Genomic DNA, 21,930 nt, shown 5'->3' on the forward strand with positions numbered 1-21,930 from the left:
AAGAGCATGTTCAGGAATATTTCAGTTCTAGATTTATAATTTTAACAGTTCTGCAATATAAAACTGAAAATTTTAAAACTAGAACTTGCTGTCCCCAGCAGCAGTTTTAGCGGATGTTCTAGTTTGTTTCTAAGATGTTTCGGCTCCAGTTCTATTTAGAAACTCCTATGCAAAATAAAACGCTTCTGAACATGCCCTAACATTGTCCGATGGTCTGGTGATAACAGCTGAAATTAAACGTAGCAACCGGCGAAACACAAACATTGGCTTTTCAAACATCAGCAGAAGAGGATCGAAATCATCCGTGCTACAGTTGTAAAATATCAAGAATGTCAGCCGGATCAATTCTGCTACGTCCGACAACTACTAAATTGTTGATCTTGAACAGAACCACCACAACCACAGTACGTTACTTTGGAATCAACAACCGATCGCTGAACAACAGGTCACTGATGTGTCCGACTCCCCCTGCAGAAAAGCAATGGTTCTACAAGCAGCTCTGGGTTGCCATGAAGCCAAACGTGGATCTGTGTCAATCTGTTCCCACGCCCGTGCCCGCGCCCAGTCCCTCGTCCACCTTTAACGAACCACCATCCCCCGTGAAGCTTCAACCTTCTATGACGTGGATGGAGCGATTCGGAGCTGTACGGGATCAAAGCGTGAAGCTGGCGGAACATTACGGGCTGAGAGAGAAACTTGGTCGGCTCTCGCAACACTACTGTCGGTTCGTGGCAGGGGTGAAGGATTTTTTCTACCAAAAACGATACGAAGACATGGGAACACTGATTAATGAAAAAATGAAGGCGCTAGAAGAAAGGATCCGACAAGCCCGCGAGAGTGAAGCCGGTAACCGCGTCAAGGAAAAGCTGAAAGATGCGACAGAGGCCGTCAAATTAAGAAATGAAGATGCGAAGGTGGCCGAGAAAGTTTCCGAGAACCCCAGATCGAGCCCTAAAGAATAGTTTGATTTTTGGTGAAATAAATTGCTTTGTAGAAACGATGTTTTTTCGTGTTCACAAAACCTAATTCCATGGATGCGAGGACAATTAACGTAATAACATACTTGAACGAATTGTTGGTTTTTCGGACATAAACGTGCTACAATATTTTTATTTGAATCTAAAGATTTTATTGATCGTTTCATAGATTCACTAATGTTTCTCTTTTCCGCTTGCAACTAAGGATTATTTTAAACGAACGCATCAAAACCGAGCGCTTTTATCTAATACTTAAATTAAGCATTATAATTTTAAGAAAAAAAAAAGGTTACTAAAATTGGTTAATCCTACTTAAAGCTAAGAAACTAAAGAAGGTGTGCAAAAGCGAACCAAGGTAAAAACTAGGATAATTAAAAAACACCTTTTTCTTTTGTAGGATTGGTCCTTCTACTCTTAGATCCTGTGTTAAATGCATTATTTGCTTTCTTTGTAAGTTTAGTTTGTTAGCTTTTTCAAGGGAAAAAGAAACATATGGGATCTCAGAATCTATGCTGCGAGGTGGAGTTTAAGCAATGTGACCTGCTAAGTAAAAACTTCTAGCGAAAGGTGGAGTTTTGTGGGCCTGCGCTGGGATATCTTATGTAAATAGCTCTCTGGAGCGCTAATTTGCTACCTAATAATTACGACCGGTAGAAGTGAACGGTTTACATAAACGAAAGAACATGTCAGAAAAAATATGCCAAACTATTTTTTTTTACAATTTAAAATAACACTTTTTGGTTTGTAAAGAAATTTGTTTCTCACTCGCGATGAACTAAATTCGATGAAATTTTATAAACAGAAAAGCCGCCCTATGGTAATCTTTACGAATAATCAGGTGTCCCTACAATGAAATATTCACAATATCTCGAACATTTTGCTTAAACGTTAATTGGATAATGAATGATGAATGTGCTTATTTCATACATAGCATAATCATTCTTATCGACAGCTTAGACATCGGCTTGCATCCGTTGCAACATTATAGTAAGTCTTACCTGCAGCAGTCCAAACAGCTACAACAGCTCAACCACGCATCCAAGTTGAGAAAAGTATCAACCTCACTCGTCATCGCGTGCACTCTGGGTTCATTCCCCATGTATTCCGGGACAGTAATAATATTATGCAGTGGTGGTGTTGGGCCAGATCAGAGAACCAGCGCCATTCTAGTCGACAAAAAGTTCTTTGAGATCATGTTCGTAGGTGGCAATCAGTAGCATAATGCCAAAGCCGGCGGTCATGCCGAGGAACTGCAGCAGGAACTCGTACGTTTTACAGCGTTCCTCTGCCCCATGGGAGGACGTCAGCTCTGGGATCTAGAATTGGACAATGCGGAGAGATGGTGTTAGAAGGCATTGTTATTGAAGTTAGTAAGTTTGTTACATGCTATAATATGGAAGCGGGTCATCAGGTATAACGTCGTCAGGTATAGTGGGCGCTACCGCGTAAAAAAACCGCGGTAATTGGAAAATCCGCGTAAAAAACCGCGTTAATTGGAAAATCCGGGTAAAAAAACGGCATTAATTCGAAAATCCGCGCAAAAAAAAACTCTCAGCAAAAGACTTTTTGAATATTTCTGGAAGTTTTTTTTGCGCGGATTTCGCAATTAACACGGTTTTGCAAAAAATATTCTAAGTCCTTTTGAATGCAAAAAACTTACTTTTTTCTGAAAAAAATTTCTAAGTCCTTTTAAATGCAAAGAACTTAGAAGAATTTTTTTCAGTTTTTATTTTGCGCGGATTTCGCCATTAACACGGTTTTAGCAAATATATTCGAAGTCCTTTTGAATGCAAAAGACTTAGAAGATTTTCGGAAAGATGGAAGAGACGGGTCTGGAAGATTCCTTATGGTCCGCACCCCAACAATATGGTTATTTTTGGAATGGTCTTGAAGAGTTGGTGCCAGAAATTGATTTTTGACGCCATTTTGCAATCCAAGATGGCGACTTCTGGTTTAGCAAAATTCGCTGTAACCCAATCAATATGGCTATTTTCGGAATGGTTTTGACGAGTAGCAGACAAACGTCGATGTTTGCCGTCATTTTGAAATTCTAGATGGCGACTTCCGGTTTACCGAAATTCTCGCATTCAAAATTTGGGCATCGTCTTAATCACCCTCAAATATAAGATCTAATCATAAACCAGCAAAATGCAAAATATTTTTATGTGTTCATCCAGGAAAGTGCGGTGGGAATGGAAGAGAGAGAAGAAAGAGACGTATGTGGTGTGAGTTGGGGGTTTGAATTTATTCAAATTAAACATATTGCTTAAATTTAAGTAAATTCAACTGTTTAATTAAAACTATTTGTACTACAACTTCAACTTCCAAAAATACCAATATTGATTGGGTTATAGCGAATTTCGCGAAATCGGAAATCGCCATCTTGGATTTAAAAATGGCGTCAAATATCAATTTTTGGAACCTACTCGCTAAGATCATTCCAAAAACACTCATTGACTGGGGTTATAGTGAATGTGGCTAACCCGGAAGTCGCCATCTTGGAATTCAAAATGGCGTCAAACATCGATCTTTGTCTACTACTCGTCAAGACCATTCCGAAAATACCCATATTAATTGGGTTATAGCGAATTTCGCTAAACCGGTAGTCGCCATTTTTGATTTCGAAATGGCGTCAAAAATCAGTTTCTAGTACCTACTCTTCAAGACCATTCCGAAAATACCCATATTGAATGGGTTTGGCGTATTTCGCTAAACCGGAAGTCACCATCTATGATTTCAAAATGGCGCCAAAAATCAATTTCTGACACCAACTCTTCAAGTCCATTCCGAAAATACCCATATTGTTGGGGTGTGGGCCATAAGGAATCTTCCAGATCCGTCTCTTCCATCTTTCCGAAAATCTTCTAAGTCTTTTGCATTCAAAAGGACTTCGAATATATTTGCTAAAACCGTGTTAATGGCGAAATCCGCGCAAAATAAAAACTGAAAAAAATTCTTCTAAGTTCTTTGCATTTAAAAGGACTTAGAAATTTTTTTCAGAAAAAAGTAAGTTTTTTGCATTCAAAAGGACTTAGAATATTTTTTGCAAAAACCGCGTTTATTGGAAAATCCGAGTAAAAAACCGCGTAAAAAACCTCGTAAAAAACCGCGCAAAAAACCGCGTAAAAAACCTGGGTGTAATTCTTTATATCATGAGCTGTTCTCACGAATTACATAATGTAAAAAATACTATCCAACTAGCCTATCATGACGCATGCTGGATTACAGTACCCTTTTGAAAATGACCATTTATTGATGTATTTACACTTACTAAACCATCGGTTTATATACTGCTCTGGTGTTTAAGGAGTAGCTAGTATAATGCGGTTTTGCCAAGAATGCGAATCGATGCAAAGCCGCTGAGGACACGCTGGTCGAGTGGGCCGTAAGCGACGGCCCCTTGCAAGCAAACCTGTGATTCAATCGTTTGACCGGCCTACTGAAATATAGAGGCTATGAATACAGCAAAACTGTCACTGGAAAGCCTGTTATGTAGAGAGTTGCCCGCTGTCGCCAGTCCTCTTTAATCTCTATACTACAAGTCTTCATGATGAAAACGGAGAAGACGGGATCCTGGTGCAATTCGCCGACGATTTTGCGCTAATTACCAAGGCGCCATCACTTGAGATGGCGGAGAGGTGGCAAACAGACGTTTAAGAAACTTGGCGATGACGCTGGAAGCGATAGGGCTCAACGTGAATCCACAGAAGAGCGCGGTTGTCCCTTTCACTAGGAAAAAACAGAACATCTAAGAATCAAGCTCAACGGCCAAAGGATGACTATCGCAAATACTCACAAATACTTAGGCTACGCCATGGACAGTGAGTTGAGACATCGAAAACACATTTAGGACGTTTGTGAAAAAGCCAGCAGAATAATGCCGTTGCTGAAAGTACTAGCAGGAAGGCAAAGCTACTCGAACCCGGAAACACTAATCAAAATAGGGAACGCACTAATACGAAGCAGGCTAGAATACGGAGCAACGATATACGGCAGCGCTGCAGATACGAATCTCCAAAAGGTTCAGGTGGTTCAAAACAGCTATCTGAGGACGGCGATGAGATTCCTAAAAACCATACGGAAACGGGGCAAATCCCAATGAAGATGTGGATCGAGTTCTAGCCAAACGCGAAATCGTAAAAAGCACATACAACCAGAACCAATTAGTGAAGTTCATACAACTCACCATAGAAAGGGAGGAAACAAGCGGCACTTTCCTATCAACAATCACAGACAAAAACATTGTTATGGTACTGCAGGTTTACCCGATAGGCGAAAACGTATCGTGGGAACTCAGACCGAACATGGAAAGACACGTCAAAATCCGGCACTCACTGGCAACATAGCAAAGGAAAAACGTGGCAAAAGAGCAATGGAGGCAGCATTTCCAACGAACCATACAAACGGAATACCGGGATTACGTAAGAATATTCACAGATGGTAGCAAAACAGGAAACGGGACAGCAATCGCCTTCGGTTTCATCGCTAACACCACGAAGACAGAAAAAATCAGTTCTAAAGTCACCATAACAAACGCGGAGCTAATGGCCATCCAAACAGCAATCGAAAGGACCTTACAAAAACCGTATTCAAAGGTAGTAATCCTGCTTGCACATTACTGCAAAACAAAGAAGAAATTAGAAACAACTACATCGCCTGAAAGATCTTCCAGCTGTTCCAGCGAATAGGTACATACCAACTCAGAATACAATGGATCCCAAGCCACTGTGGAATAACGAGATAGTGCACATAGCTGCAGTGAAAGCTACAACCGGCAGACAAGCGCTACTCGCAACTCGCTGACAGTAGGAGATGCAACGATAATCGCTAAGGAAGAAACCTGGGAAGATTGGTCGCGCCTGTTCCGCGAAATGAGCCGAGAAAAGGGACGCTAGTATAAAACCATACAACCGCAACCACTCAAGACGACATGGTTCAAACACTTAGCAATGAATGCAAGGGAGATTAAACATCTAAGCAGAATACGTTCTGGCCACATGCTCACCAAAGATAGGAGATTCCACTGGAAATGGGAAGATACAGATCGATGTGACATATGCGACGAGGTAGAAGATACAAAACACATACTGTACAACTGCACAAAATTCAACACCATCAGAAGCAAATATTCAGCTCTAGAATATTTCAAACCTCTAGAAAAAATTCTCATAGAGGAATGTGAAACTAGTATGACACAGATTCATCACTTTTTAACATAAGAAAAAAATCAAATTTATTTCCAAACAAGCAAAATCGACAACACTGCCATAACAACAGTCAGGCGAGATGAGCCATCCCTGGCCTTGGCCTGTCACGTTACAGTGACGAAAGCAAAGAAAAAAAAATATTCCAAATTGTTATGTCAAATGACCATTACCCCGAAAAATAAGAATTGTGCCAAATGACCATTATGCCAAATAACCTTCAGTGTCATAACTTCTAAAATTTATGCCAAATGACCATTATGCCAATCAATCGTTATGCTAAATGTCCTTTATGCTAAATGACTTTGCCAAAAGACCCAGATCACTATAATATGTAGATAGAGTTAATGCACTACATCTCCTTAGGAACGGAGATATGTGTTAATGTCTATTTATAGGCGTACCATCGATTGAAGGCCGAGCAATTAGTAAAAAATAGTTCGGTACCTTTCCAGATAGGCCAAAAATAGGCTTATCACCCTATCGGCTATATTTCATACAGAAGACGTTATTCCATTTGCCCAATCTAAAAACCAATTTCGAATAAACATCCAACAACTTTGCGTACTTACCATATCCACCAGTGCAATGTACAGGAACAGCCCTGCCGCCACTGAAAATATCCACGCCGAAGCCTCCGGTTGATGGCCGACAAAAATCCCGAGCAACATTCCGATAAAACTCAGAATCGACGACAGCAGATTGTAGTACACGGCATCCCGAGCGGACATTCCCGCCTTCAACAGAACGGCAAAATCGCCCAGCTCATGGGGCAGCTCGTGGCAAAACACCGCAATAGCGGTGGAAAACCCACCGGCAATATTGTTTGCGAACGCAGCACCTATCGTCATTCCGTCGGTGAAATTATGCAAACCATCACCCATGATAACCATCCAGGCTACCGCTGATAGTGATTCTGGCGGCGAGTGCACGTGACCGTGAGCGTGCGAGTGTCCGTGGTGTTTGGTTTCATGTTCGCGCAAAATAATGGTGTAATTTTCCGGTCGCAGCTTAGCTTTGTGGTTCCCTTGTTCGCTCTCGATGGATCCATCATCTAGGTTTGTGGAAACTGTATTGTTATCTTGATTGACGGCATCCTCCTTGCCGTTGCTTTGATGAAGTGATACGTACTCGCCGGTGTGATCTCCGTGCTCTCCGTGGTTTGCACACTTAGCTGAAGCGCTGTTGTGGTTATTGTGATGATTCGACACATGAATGTGCTCGTGGTGGTCATCTTTAGTATCCATTGCGATTTCATCATAACAATAGGGGTAGGAACTATACTTATGCTTGCACTGTTTCTCCCCGCCTGGGACATTATGCAGCGAAGCAGAATCGGGGTCGCGTATTACTCGAACTCTTGACGAGGGTTTAGTGCTCTTCTCCTCGTGTTTGTACCACTCGGCCACGACAGTTAGGAAACGTTCCATGAAGTAGAAAAATACTATCCCCGCAACAGCTGCCAACCCTTTGTACATCATATCGTCGTGAGAGTTACCGATCGTTGTTTGGGCCATCATCGCATGCGGTAGTAAATGCAAGAGGGCATCTCCGCACAGTGTACCAATGGCAAGTGCCACCAAAAACTGCAGAACATGATGATAGAAATGTTTATCCATGCAAGGTATCACAGCTACACCCAGTAAACCACACAAACTCACACCTAGTATCGCTAGCGTGGAATAGATCCATACGGATAGTTCTATCGAATCTTCGCCATGCCCGTGTTCCCCCTGATGGTGGACGGAAGAAATTGACGATCCTCCAACCAGATTTCCCCACTGAGGGACACTACTGGGATCGATGCATCCGGCCCGCTCTCGGGAGGTCTTTGACGAGAGCTGGGCGAGCAGAATTGGACAAATATTGAACAGATCGTCTCGATCCAACCGAATAGATGCCTTCAATCGATCCAGTTCGCTCATGATACTACTATTGCTACTGCTGCTATTGTTGTTGTTATTGTTATTGTTTTTGTTGGTGCTGGTTAGATTAGTCTTATTGGCCATTTTATCACTAGAGTTAGAGCTACTACTGCTATTGCTGCTGGTGGTTTTACTACTGCCACTGCTGCTACTCTCGCCCGCTATACTGTCGTATGTTGTTCGGGAGATATTAGTCGTTTGTGATTTGGGATTCTTGACTTGCCGCAGGAAATCGACACTGTTGATACACTAGAAAAAGAAAACGAAGGTATGCTTAGTTAGAACAGATCGGATAAAATTTTATTTAGGTTAAAATTTAATTCGTGTTCGATATGAATCAGCTAGGTGGGAAATCATGGATAATAATTATTTACCAATGTCTAAGAGGTGGGCATCTCCATCCTGCTGGCATTTATAGTTATATCATACGCGTACTGTGGTACAATAAAAACTCAATTTAGCATATCCCTGATTTTATTTTTTACCTGATTTTGGTATTTATGGAAAATTGAGAGATATCAAGAATTTGTGAAGTTGGTCTGATTTATAGGTTTTGATTCCGCAGGGTTATTTAAAGTTTTAAATACTGCGCCTAATCGCATATTTGTCCCATGTTCTATAGGATTCACTATCTACATGGGCCTTACTTGCGATTATAGACAGTATAATAGTACTACAGATTAAAAAGAAGAACCTTTAGAGTTTTCGTCAAAGTTTGTAGTAACTGTAGAACTTGCAACTATTGTCTAGCAGGCAGATGTGACTGCAGCGTATTGCTAAATGGGTCTCGGTCCGTCAAGCGACGTACAATTTTGGAAAAATGGACGACGTAGCAGCCACTGTCTGTCGAATAAATACCGGTCTTCGAGAGAACAAATTTTCGCGCATGATTGTCTTCTAGTTTGTTCTACAAAACACTAACACTAACATCACTAATCGTACTTAACAAATGTTGGACTGAATATGCTTCTGCCTTGTCCCTGTTCTCTTTTTTGCTCCACGTGAGTGGTGATACGTGAGTCTATTTAAGCATCGTGATATTGCTCTTACCCTGACACATGGCCGTAAGGCATACTTTACTGGGCATTTGACGATAGCCGTACTCAAAACATATGGTGCCCGCCGACTGATTTACTTCCGTCTTGGGAAGACGCAAGCAGTCCGCTAATGCAATTCGGCCCATTAACGACTTTGTCAAGTACTCTGTAACAATTGGCAATGCCGCTATACCAAGCTACACCACCATTGTGAAGAATTATCGATGTTGAGTGCTTACTGGAACGCAACACAGTTGGAACTATGAAAGCATTAGATCTTCCCACCACAATCGAGCCTTTGCCGCCTGTGTTCATCAGTCGCCCCGGTCCTGTGTTATCGAGGGGTCCTCGAAACCATCATTCTCGGAAAGCATTTATTATAAAAATTGTAACGATACAACGGCTGAATCATTTCAGACTTCTGGTTCATCGTCTTACTCTCGCGCCATCGGGATTCAAAGCATACTGGAACGAAACTCTGTTGACATTATGGAAGCCCTCCATCTCCCCTGCGCAGTCGAGCTATTGCAGCCAGTGATCATCTGTCGCCCCGTCCTGTGTGTGGGATGGGTTAAAGGGTCTTCCAATCTGCCATAAGTGGCAAGTAGGCTGATGTATTCTTTGCTTCCAGTCATCTGCTTTTGCTCCGATATCTCGTAAGCAAATGTCAACAAATCCTCTCGCCGACGACGATCGTTGTATTCTGTGGCGCAACGCAGTTAATTCGGAATGCCTTGAAACCTCCGCTACAAGTCGACCCAGCAATCGTCAGCCGTTCCCATACTCTTCGTGGAATTGACGAAAGGATCTTCCACCACATTCAAAACGGCAGCGTTACTACACTTTCTACTGTTACTACTGTCAACGCCACTCGAACCGAACCTGATCTATCCTCCAACAGCATCGAGCCAATTCAAAGCCCTAATGATGTCTTACTTCTAGCCCTGTAACAGTCAATTCGGTACAAATTATCGTTAAAATAATAATAACAATAAAGTGAGAAAACAACGATACAACAGATAATGAAAGAATCAGCCGAAGTTAACGGGTTCGTTGAAGGTTCTGTAAAATCGTAGACGCCGAGTTTGGCAAGACAAATTAAAGTCGAAAACTTATGCAACTCCGAGTCAGTAATGGCCTACAAAGGGTCTTCAACCTAAACCTGCGAATGTATACTATTCCCCAGAAAATCATTCCCTAGAAAGCCATTCCCCAGAATTCCACCCCCCAGAATATACTATTCCCCAGAAAGCCATTCCCCAGAATGTACCATTCCCCAAAATTCCATTCCCCAGAATGCACCATTTTCCAGAAAGTTATTCCCCAGAAAATTTTTATTTTTTTTTATTGATTTGAACCTTTTAAACCTACCACTCGTTCCGATTTTCATCGAACAACATTCTTCGCTTTTGATTCGCATTTTTCATTCCAAACTTTTAAAATTACCTTAAGGGATCGAAACAAGTATAAAAATATTTTTGAAACTTTTTTAAGAACCTAATAGAACACATCTTAGCCAATAATAGAATTCTGCGCTTGGTCAAATCTCCCCATGTTCCCCTAATGTTAGTACTGATTATTTTTCATACGAATACATTTTCTAAAAGAGTTTCCTTTCTCTCCTTCGAATTTCAGTATTTTAAATACCTATTTGCTTGAAATTGCACACTTTTTTATTTAGAGTCTTTCGAGATAGTGACTACGATCTGTAAGTAGGGGTTTGCCCATTACTCGGGTTCTGATTGCCTGGCGAACCCTTCTTTTCAGGGCGACCTAGGCGCTCCCAACAGAATATCAGATTTTCGTAAAACAAAGTAAACAAATAAACTAAATTTACCAACTTTTATTCTCCTCTGCTATACTGTACACTTCGATGATGAATCCGCGTACTCGTTCGGGTTGGCTGCTCCGACAGCGGTCCTTGACTTTTAGCTAGTGAGGTGAGCTTGGCTCCTTTGTTGGAACCTCCCTAGCGACGGTGGTGAAAAATAACCGGATCGTCTACTCGCCGTAAACGATCCCGGAAGTCACCGCAGTGCACTTCCCAGGGGGAACCTTTGTCCGTCCTGCTTCGTTCTCCTTGACGATTAGCTGTAGAGGAGAGCTTGCCTCGTTTGACTACAGCGAGAACGGTCGGTGATACGATTCCTTAATGTTTAGCCGGGGTAGCGAAAACACTCCTTGACGTTTAGTTCACCCCTTAATGACGAATCGACACCGCTTTTACGTGTGCTCGAACCACGGGCCGGCGCTCTTCGAAGGATTTAACTGACCGTCACACGCGCGCACTTTACTTCTCTGCAATAGTGGCGGAAAACTGTCCCGAAAAGGATTCTTTAATTCGGGCGTCTGACACTAACCGTAGTTCATAACTAACTGATCAAAACTCGATGGCCGCCTTCTTCACTCGACCAAAACAAAAACCCGATACCACAAAACCGCACTGCCGCATAACTGTCATCTCGCTTGCAGCATAAACAGCAACCACTGTAACAGCAAGAGGAGCGCGGTGACCTACCTAAGCCCTATGTTAGTTATTCACAAATGTTTAACAAAATTTACTACACCTATCTGAACTAACAAAATCGTTCACAACCAAAAATATAAACAAAATTTAACGAAGGGTAATTTGGGGAGAGATGCCGCACATTTCTAAAAATCGATCGTGCATCAAAGTAAACCCACAGACTAACAGACATAACACTCAAAAACAAAGCTTCGCCCGATTTAACGGTCATTTTAAATATATTTGTAGTTGGAACTGTGGCCACATTTGAAATTATGGCACCACTGACATATGAACAAGCATATGGGGGATAAACCACTAGTGAAAAATTGTTCCCAAACCTGAGGGATAACCCAGCAGTAAATGAGTGTTTGGGACTGTGAATAAAAGGTGGAGCTAGTGTCCTGGGAAAATTGTCGGATCGATGTTTTTTGAGGGAATTCCCTCATAGTGTTATGTCTGTTAGTCTGTGGTAAACCGTTCAATAATTCATGACATCATTTTTATCAATTGCGACAAGTTTGTAAAATACTGTGAAATGGTTTTTGTCTTGAAAAAAATCATCCAATTTCCACGAACATTTTACAAAGAAAGGTCATTGCGGGAGAGATGCCGCATGTACGGGTGCGACGAAGCACCGTGGTCACAGACTGAAAAATAGTTAACAAAAGTATTTTCAGCTCTCGATGATGTATAGACATTATATAATACTTAACATTTGACAAAACAGTCGTCTAGTTTAAGCACAGACTAGACTATCAGATATAACACTACGATGAATGCCTTAAAAATATCGTTTCACCAATTTAGCCAAAACACAAGCTACACATTTTATAGACGGTTCCAACCACTCATTTACACATTAGTTAACCCTCAGGCCCAGGAACAATTTTTACTAGTGGTCTATCCCCCGTATACAGCGCATATATTAGTGGCGCCATAATCACAAATGCGAAAACAATTCCAACTAAAAATATATTCAAACCAAATTATATAAGGAAAAATGGCATAAGGTATGCAAATGCTTTCGAATGTATTTAGTACAACATGTTTGAGTAAACCGAGCAATCGGGTGGATCGTACATTTGCGTACAAAACATTTCCAATGCAAAAGAAAGATAAATGCTCTAAAAACCCATCAAATCATTTATCAAAATGTGCATTCATTTCGATTTTAATGTAGATTCAAGAAGAGCTAGAAAGAAGGAATCAACACCTATGTTTGAGTAGACCGGGCAGACGAACAGATCACAAGTTTGCATGCAAGGGACCATCCATAAATGACGTAGCATTATATGGGGGAGGAGGGAGTTTTGTATGTTGTTATAATGTGTGACGACAGGTGGTAAAGGGTCATGTCATGCTACGTAGCTTTTTTAAAGAGGAATGGGGGTTGACCTGACAATCTTACCCGTTTCATCTAACTAATATCGTTCTTTATTCTTTTTATTTTTTTACGGGGAAAAGGGAGGGGAGGATTACCGGTAAGGTATGTAATTACCAGGGGGTTTGTGACGAAATGCTACGATGGTCATTTATGGATGGTCCCCAAGAGTTTCTTGGCATGCAAATTCAAAGAACTGCTCATGTTTGAAAGAAGGAACCAATTCCTATTTTCGAGTAAACCGGTTATTCGAGAGGATAACAGCTTAAAAAAAGACTACTGCTTTCGACGGGGCATCCTCAGCAGCTTTACACTGAATCAATTCCTTGAATCAGGTAATGGCTTCACCACAAAAAATGAATAAAAATATTAACTTTTCTGGGGAATGAGGCATTCTGGGGAATGACTTTCTGAGGAATGGAGTATTCTGGATAATGGCTTTCTAGGGAATGGCACATTCTGGGAAATGTCTTCCTGGGGAATGGTGCATTCTGGGGAATGGCATTCTGGGAAATGGCTTTCGGGGAAATAGTATACAACCAAACCAGCATAATATAATTAGTACGTCGGAATGGTAACAGCATAAAGTTGTTACGCGTTGTTCAAGGTGCGACATTTATGCTGCCCTGTTCCAAGAAAACTGAGCAATCCAGATGACCTCGTAAAGTATGAGCAGCGAACAAAGCCCTTACTGTATTCCTTTGAACAAGCAAGGGTTCCAAATGAATCAGCTGGCACCGAGTTTCACAAAAGGGGGCAGACGGACGGGATCTCTCCATGGATACCAACAACGCGCAAAATGTAAAAAGCGTCGTCACACGGACTCAATTCTCTCAACACCGTTGTTATAGTTTGGGCTTCAAACTTCACAGTAATACTCCAGGATTGATCACGACAAAGAGCAGTACAACGATTTGAGACAATAAATATCTGTAAAATTTTTAGCAATCCTGAATATGCATCCCAGCATTCGAGATGCTTTGCTAGCTGTATAGGCGGCGTGCTGTTTAAACGTAAGTTGCGAATTTAATACCACTCCTAGATCCTTCACATAACTAACGCGTTCAATTTCAGTATCCAGTAGACGGAAGTTTAAACAAACTGAGTTTTTTTTTGTCGTGACATTGAGATCGCCGAGCACTTCGATGGATTTACACACATGCGGTTCGCGCTACACCAATCAGCGAATGTTTCAAACTGTTGTTGAAGTAGAGTGGATGAGAAGATATCTCCTGAAATCGACTGCGAAGGACAGGCATTCAGAACTAGATGGACATCGTTGAAGTAAAGCAGAAACATTAGCGGTTTCAAGTGACTTCCTTAGGGTACTACTGACGAATAAATATGGGTACCTGATAATCTCCAATGAAAACCACTATTTCTCGATCTCTACAGTATAATCGAAACACTTGGTCAAAAGCGGCAGATCGGTCTGTGTATATAACATCGGTTTGAGCGCGACTTTCCATACTCTCTTATGTAGGGTGGTAGGCATACTAGGTTAGTCGAACAACCAAATGCGAAGCCATGTTGATCGTCATTTATGTACTGTGTGCAGTGCAGCCTGAAGAGGTTCCATAATCTCCAACTCAAACAATTTCGAGACAACTCATTTCCCCTTTTATGGACTGGGAACAAGTTCGCAGACTTCCAGCAGGATGGAAAAACGACACTGGCGATAGATACTCTAAAGATGTGAAGAAGTGAAGTCAGTGAAGCGTCGATGTGCCTTTTTAAGCCGAGAACAAACTCTGGTAATCATCGTTTCATTGACATTGATAGCGCTCAGAGTTTGACTCACAACCAGAAGTTGACTTACAGAGAGTTCAATATGATCAACTGTAAAAGCTTCATCCGTGAGCACAATCGCAAATTTCTCCGAAAAAAGCTTAAATTCATCAAAGGACAACTAATTGCTTACTACCAAGGGCTGCTGTTATGATACCATCGCCTTGACTGAGACGTGACTCGACAACTGTACTCTGTCTAGCCAGGTGTTTAGTTCAGCATTTGATGTCTACCGCTATGACCGCAACGTCCTTAACAGCCATAATATATCGGGTGGTGGTGTGCTTATCGCTGTTCACCACGGTATAAAAACCCGATCAGCGATGACCGGTGGGCGAATTCGGAGCAAGTGTGGCTATCAGTGGAACTTGCCGATCGCAATTTGTTCCTGTGCGTCGTGTATGTACATCTTCTCTCTTTTTCGTTTATCACCTCGACCGCCACCTCGACATATGACATTGTTATTTTGGGTTAGTTCAACTTACCTGACTTGACGTGGTGCCAGGCAAGTAGTAGTTTTCTACGATTGATTATCGAAAAATGTTAATAAGTGCATCAGCGGGCTTCTTGAATCACGTCTTCAGCGAGTTTTAAAAATCGCTGTTGGAATATTTCCTTCTTGCTGGAAAGCAGGCTACACGTTTCCAGTCCGTAAAAATGGAAGCAAATCTAACATTGATAAATATCTGGGAATCTTGTATTTGATTGCCGCGTCAAAGCTCTTAAAGCTCTTGTAGCTGGTTGTTTTAGATCCTATTTACATTAATCTTTCTGAGGTGTTCGCCAAAATCAACCGATATCGCAATAGCGAAGCAAGATAAGCTCGGTACTCGTGGACAACTTCTTCGCTAGTTTTGTTCCTACCTCGATGGAAGGCAGCTCCAAATCAGCATCTTGGACTGTTTATCTGCATCCTCGGTACATCCGGCATCCAGCAAGGAAGCCATCTCGGACCAGTATTATTCCTCTTGTATTTCAATGGTGTCACTATCAATTTACTAGGAACTAGCCTTTCTTTCGCCGACATGTAATTTTTAGGACGGATACAACCGATGTCGAATTTCTTCAGAACTGGATAGTTTTAGTACGTGGTGTGATCTAAATAGAAAGGTTTTGAATCAGAGCAAAAGTTTAATCGTCAAGTTCGCGCGGAAACGCCATTCGATCTAGTTCCATTAGTGTTTGTTCGATTCGGACATCCAAAACACACTCACGGCAAGGATCTTGAAGTCATCATGGATTCGACACTCACATTCAAACCACATAATTTATACAGCTTCAAGAAAGTTGGGGTTCATCTTTGGGATAGCAAAAAACTTAAGTACGTATAAGAACTGCCCAAAATCGCTTCAATGCACGTTGGTTCGTTCAAAGCTAGAATATTGTTCTGTTGATTGTAATTCGTATTACCAGAAAAAGGTTGACAGAGTTGAGGCTGTCCAAAGCCGGTTCATATGCTTTGCATCTCAACATCTGCCATTGCGAAACAGATTTCAGCTGCCGAGCTACGAAAACCGTTGTCATTTGATACACTCGACACTCTCAGTATCCGAAGGGACTGCTCTTGAGCATTATTCGTCTCGGAATTACTACGCAATGCCAAAGTGAATTTCGCTATAATCCTCGAACGCCTGAATCTCTAAGCTCGCATTTGAGCTCTACGTAATAACTCTCCTACGATTACCTTTCAGGAAAACGAACTATGGTCATCAGAGCACTGTTACAGGGCACAAGCGTATTCGATATTCTACTACCATCATTTGGGACCAAGGGATCTGTTGGTGTAGATACAACGAAAAAACAAAAACTGAAAAAGCCTAAACAAGATACACCCAGTTGCTTGTTATTTTTACATTACCAGAAGAAACTTGGCGAACCCGTGTTACCGTGTTACGTTCTTCCCATAGCTCAAGTTTGTAGTTCAACCTGGATCTATATCTCAGGACAACGATGAAAAACAGTATTTTAGCTCAGTCAAGAACATTCTCGATGATTTCATATGAGCGTATGTTCACGCCAAGATCTATAAATAATCTCACCCCAGTGAAGATGCGTTGAAATTCTTTATTACAAATGCATAGGCAAATTTTAAGATGCTCGTGATTCAGTCCTCGACAGGAGGATGTAACTGACAACATTTCAAATAATTTAATCAAGACATGTCAAACAATGATTTTAAGGCATAACATTATTGTCTCTCAATTGTTTTGATAGAAGAACTTTTGATTGAGTTACATAGAACTTTGCGCACCTTGTAGAATTCATTCATAAAGTTGTTTAAATCAGTCAAGATCGATTACTTCACGCTGAATGACCCATAACTGAAGTTCAATAATTTTTGGTGATGCGTTTGCAGACAAAACTTACCGCTCCTTCATCTCCATCGGCGTGATTTGTCTCCACTCGTGATAAGGGTAAACTGCTAGCTGCCTCTTCCGTCACCAGTCGATACATGTTTAATCGTTTCATCATACTCTCGAATCCTTTCACGTCCATCGTCATCGACTGAGGATCTCCAAACTCGAGGAAAATTTTCTGCATGAAACTGTCCAGCTTCTCTTTCACCGCTCGATTATACAGACTATCGTCATCCTCATCGTCCTCACCGTGAACGTGATCGTGGCCGTGGTGGTGATGATCGTGTCCGTGTGCATGGCGCTTAACAACGCGAGCTTTCTCGTGAACGAACCGCGCCCCGTCTAACAGCCGGAAGTCCAGTTCTCTGCGGTAGACTGTGTTTGCACCGACCACGGATGATAACCGTCCCCCCAGTTGTTCGTCATCGTGCTGTTTGCAGGGTAGATGATCGGCACACAGCAAACATACAACACACACCGCCACAATGTGCCGGGCCATTTCTATATTTCCACCACCGGAACCGAATGTTTGATCGAATCAGGGCTCGTTGGATTGGCTCGTGCGTATGTCGATTGGGAGAACGATAATCCTGTGATAGATATCACTCTGTCCCTACTATCCGCCAGATGGATGGGTTGATGTTTCCATTGAGTGATGGCTTACTGGGTAGCAGATTCCTTTACGCTTAGTTCTGAAATGAAAAAAAAGTAAATGAACATTAAAAATTTGACCTTCTACATTGAGTACATCATGGAAATTTTTAAAAATCAACCTGTATACCAGTGTGTCATGATCACTGTACAAACATGTCTGTTTGAATAAACCGGCAAATTTCCTATTTCGCTCATAACTGAATTTATTTCGTAAATTAGTTATCACAAACCGAAACCGTGCATGGAATTTTAAAAAGCTGCACCGTGTCGTCTCGAAACCCGGACAGCACTGGTCAATTCGCAAAAACGAAACAAACACCAAAACAACACAATGAGTGCCTTATCTACTAAATTGAAACTCAATTGCATCGTGTGCTGCCGCTTCGTAGCCGATGACAAAATTCGATATGCTACGGTAATACCGCTACTCCGCACGGAATGGGCGAGCACCTAGCGTGAATAATTTATAGGGCAAGGTGTACAAACGTTGCTATGACAATGCGTGATCGAAATCCATTTGGTTCGCAGGGACAGCTAAACAACGCAATCTCTTCATCGGGTTTTTCTATTCTACATTCCGTTGGCACTCGCATAAAGCTCGATTACCCAGCACCCACGCAGTCCGTGCTGGAGTTCAAGACCTATAATGCCAAGCTGAAGGTCGTTTCCAAAAACGATTTCAACACGCTAGACGGCGGTACACCCTAGAAACTAATTTTATTTTGTTTATTGACCTTGACATCGGTGGCACAGGTGGCGGTGAAGCAAGCATGGGTGAAGGCAGGTCAGTTGTGTATAGAAAAAAACTTGCTCCTGTAGGTTGTTTTGAAAGCCATCAAACAACACGCAATTGTTTTTAGTAGATATTGTTATTCAATCAAAAAGTGATAGTTCGGTGGACTATGTGCTGAATGCGAACAATATTAGTTCCGGAAATACAGTTTCAATTGGTTTATTATGATTATTATTTGAGTTGGTACAAAAATAACGACATGTACCTAAAGCTTTTACTGTCGAGCACATTAAATCTTGCCAAGTCTCAAAATGTGTTATAGCAAGATATTTTTTTCGAGAGTTGTCCTACTGGAACTGTAGAGCTAGGTTCTCGGAAAGGCTCCCCGCCAGAATCACTCACTACAATTGCAGACGAGTCGGTAAATGTCACCCACTAAAACACTGCTTAAGGACAATTGCAGAGGGCCGTGATTCTGAAGGTTATAGGGTAAGGTGGGGCAATTCCGACAATGTACGCAAACTAATATCAGTGTTGTCGTGTAGAGAATCGAAAATAATCATAATGGTGGCATGACAGCATTTCATTAGTCTACATTGAGATGCTCAAACGACAAGTGTTTTTAAACAATTTTGGATTTGATTTTTATGCATAATTAATTACAGTATATTTCTTTTTGTGAATGTGATTGTTATTGTTATTATTGTTATTGTTATTTATCAGTGTGCAATCGGGCTGTCTCAACAACCTATTTCTGCAACCTATGTGCATTAACTGTACACCTATCGTCTATCCGTTGCACTTGACAGTGTGTGCAGTGCTTTATGGTCACACCTATGACCGCGCACCCGGCTTCCCATGAGCGTTTTGGCGGCTCAGAGGTGTCCTTCCATGTTGCTCAGGGATACATTGGTCATATACACATCCATGCATACAGGCATACATACGGGTTTACATTCATACATACATACAAACTATTTGGCGCAAGTTTAGAGCGTGTAACGTCGTGTCATCTAGTCTGTCATCCTATGGAAAATCATCCTACCATCGCCTTGAGGTCAACGTCATATTGGCAAATTTCGCATTGAATCCGCTTCTGTCTCTTCCTTATCTCCTTTTTGTCTCCTAGGTCCGAAGCGGATCAATCGACTATTAATTGAAACGGTAAACATACTATCAGTAGTATTACTCCTTACTCGCGAATACTTTTCCTACAACTGTGCTGCTTCTTCTCTATCTTATAACATAACTCGATTATCCCTGTTCTAGTCAATATACTTATTCATTACATTATGGACCAGGCAAACCCTTACTTTTTCTATTATTATTATCCTGAGTAGCTATACCAGTGAAGGTATTTTAGGATTTCGTTAAAAAGAATCTCTGCCAATAAAGGCGTAAGCAATATTTATCCACATAAAGTTTGCTCGAAACGAATGTCCGCCTGGTTCGATTCGAACAGACCACACCAACCCGAAAGGGTTGCTTATCATTTCTGAGAGCCGGTGTGCTTGATCGAGTTTAATAATCATAAGAACAAGTTCTGAATAATTAACTATCTCTTAGGTGCCAGTCCTGCACTCCTTTCCTGAACTAGCCTCATACTCACGATCAAAAGAGTCGACAACTAGTAGGATCCACATGTCCCCCACCCAAGCGAATTGATCAACTTGCAAGTAGGAGCACATATCTACCAACCAGCCAAGACTTCCGAATCAATGAGAATGGACCATGCCAGTCGAAGGCCACAGGCCCAGCGCCCTTTCGTACAGTGTCATTGTCATTTCTCAGCCCACCCCCTGGCAGACGTTCATCCGCCCATCTAGACTATGTCAAGATGAGAACCTACAAAGCCTAACTGTTCGTATGTGCTAGTCCGTATAGATTTTGGTTTGCTGAAACGAAACAAGAAAAGCAAAATAATTGTGATTAGTATCGTAGTTATAATAAATAGGTAAACGATTTCTTCTCTGTTGTCCGTTCCCTTGTTCGTAGTCCTCCCTCCTGTTCCTGGTCTGTTTGGGCTACTGGCTTTCCGTTTCCTTGGCCGTCACGCTCGATCGATTTAGACATCATAGCAGGATAAACAAATGAAAAGACAAAACAAAACAAAATGAAAATAAATGGACGTCTGCTATCTGTGCCTAAATTGATGTTGCTTCTCAGTTTTGCACGACCCAGGGGGGACTTGGCCTTGATCCCAATGCTCTGTCACCGATGTTACGTGATATTCGTTATGGAATATTCTTTGTGTGGGGGCCATTCATAAGCAATGTTGTTCGTTTTTTTATCCCTGATCCGCTGATACGTCTAAAATTCATTTTTAGTTTTTATCTCGTTACGTGACGCTCTTCCCCTATTGTCAATATCCAACATCATTTATGAATGGTCCCCTGGTGATATATTTAGAGCAGACAATCCAATGAAAAATAGGATTGACAGGATTTTAGTGCGCTGTTGGCGCCTTGTGTCACATCTTCATGTTTGTTATTCATACTAACAATACCAAAGCATGCGATGTGATGACCGGAAGATTAGAGAAGCAACTCATCCCCTTCCCCCCCCAATTACAGTATATTTCTTTTTGTGAATGTGATCACATAAAAAGGTAACTGGATTAAGATTCTATGATTAAAGCCCTACAAAGTGCATAGATGAATTTGGTTAATCTTTTCTTATTTTTCTTAATTGCGTTGTAATGAAAAATGATGCAGTGGGGCAAATCCGACCTCCGGAGTGTGAAAAGCAAAAAAATAAAGCTAAACGGGCAGAAATGGCCACCCCCAACAAAACCAAAAAATAACAATGGCACGAAAACCATCAACAGCGCCGTCAACCAGACGTCGCGTGTATCATCGCGAAGGACTCGAGTGTTTGTACGTTAAAGTGAACGGACTGTGAATCTGATACCTAATTTTCGGTGTACGGTTCGGAGACCAGAAGAAAGTCAGTTCTTCCATATCACTCCGATCATGTCGCCATGGAACGTGTCGTCTAGTGGATATGAGCGTTATTTTTTATTGGTCCTACAGAATGTATGGACCTAACTTGCTAGGACGGAGGGTAAAGATTTCCGGACGTGACCGATTAGTTATCGCGCGAACACAGGCGTTTGTTGTTTGCGTTTTAAACCGCATTTGTTATTGCGTAAGTACTAAAACGTCCATCTTATTAACGGGGTGTTATAAAGTTTGCGCGATTTCGGGCGTGGGTGTAGGTGGATGATCGCGAAGGACTTAAGCGTTTGTATGCTAACGTGTTACATTCTCAATGCGCACGTTTCCTGAATTCTATACTTTTAAATGCCTTTAAAAAGGCGCTGAACACGACTTTCCGGTCATCGGGGAAGAAAAGGAATGTTAGTG

General features: G+C 41.6%; 1 protein-coding gene across 7 annotated transcripts in view; it reads right to left on the reverse strand.

The window, feature by feature from the left end:
* Window positions 1–1,106: 1,106 nt before the first annotated feature.
* LOC131686753 (zinc transporter foi) overlaps window positions 1,107–21,930 on the reverse strand; it is an 88,416-nt gene continuing 67,592 nt past the window's right edge. For 6 of the 7 annotated variants that reach the window (XM_058970707.1, XM_058970706.1, XM_058970705.1 and 3 more), the window contains 3 exons: window positions 17,189–17,870; window positions 6,754–8,355; window positions 1,107–2,293 (listed from right to left, as the gene is read on the reverse strand). In XM_058970707.1, the coding sequence (XP_058826690.1) occupies window positions 2,144–2,293; window positions 6,754–8,355; window positions 17,189–17,677 (2,241 nt within the window). In that variant the 5' untranslated portion in view covers window positions 17,678–17,870 and the 3' untranslated portion in view covers window positions 1,107–2,143. Of the gene's footprint in view, window positions 2,294–6,753; window positions 8,356–17,188; window positions 17,871–17,951; window positions 18,233–21,930 lie in introns of those variants that run through there. The other variant, XM_058970710.1, reaches the window with a different exon arrangement.

Source organism: Topomyia yanbarensis, chromosome 3, assembly GCF_030247195.1.
Source record: "Topomyia yanbarensis strain Yona2022 chromosome 3, ASM3024719v1, whole genome shotgun sequence".
Taxonomy (NCBI): Eukaryota; Metazoa; Arthropoda; class Insecta; order Diptera; family Culicidae; genus Topomyia; species Topomyia yanbarensis.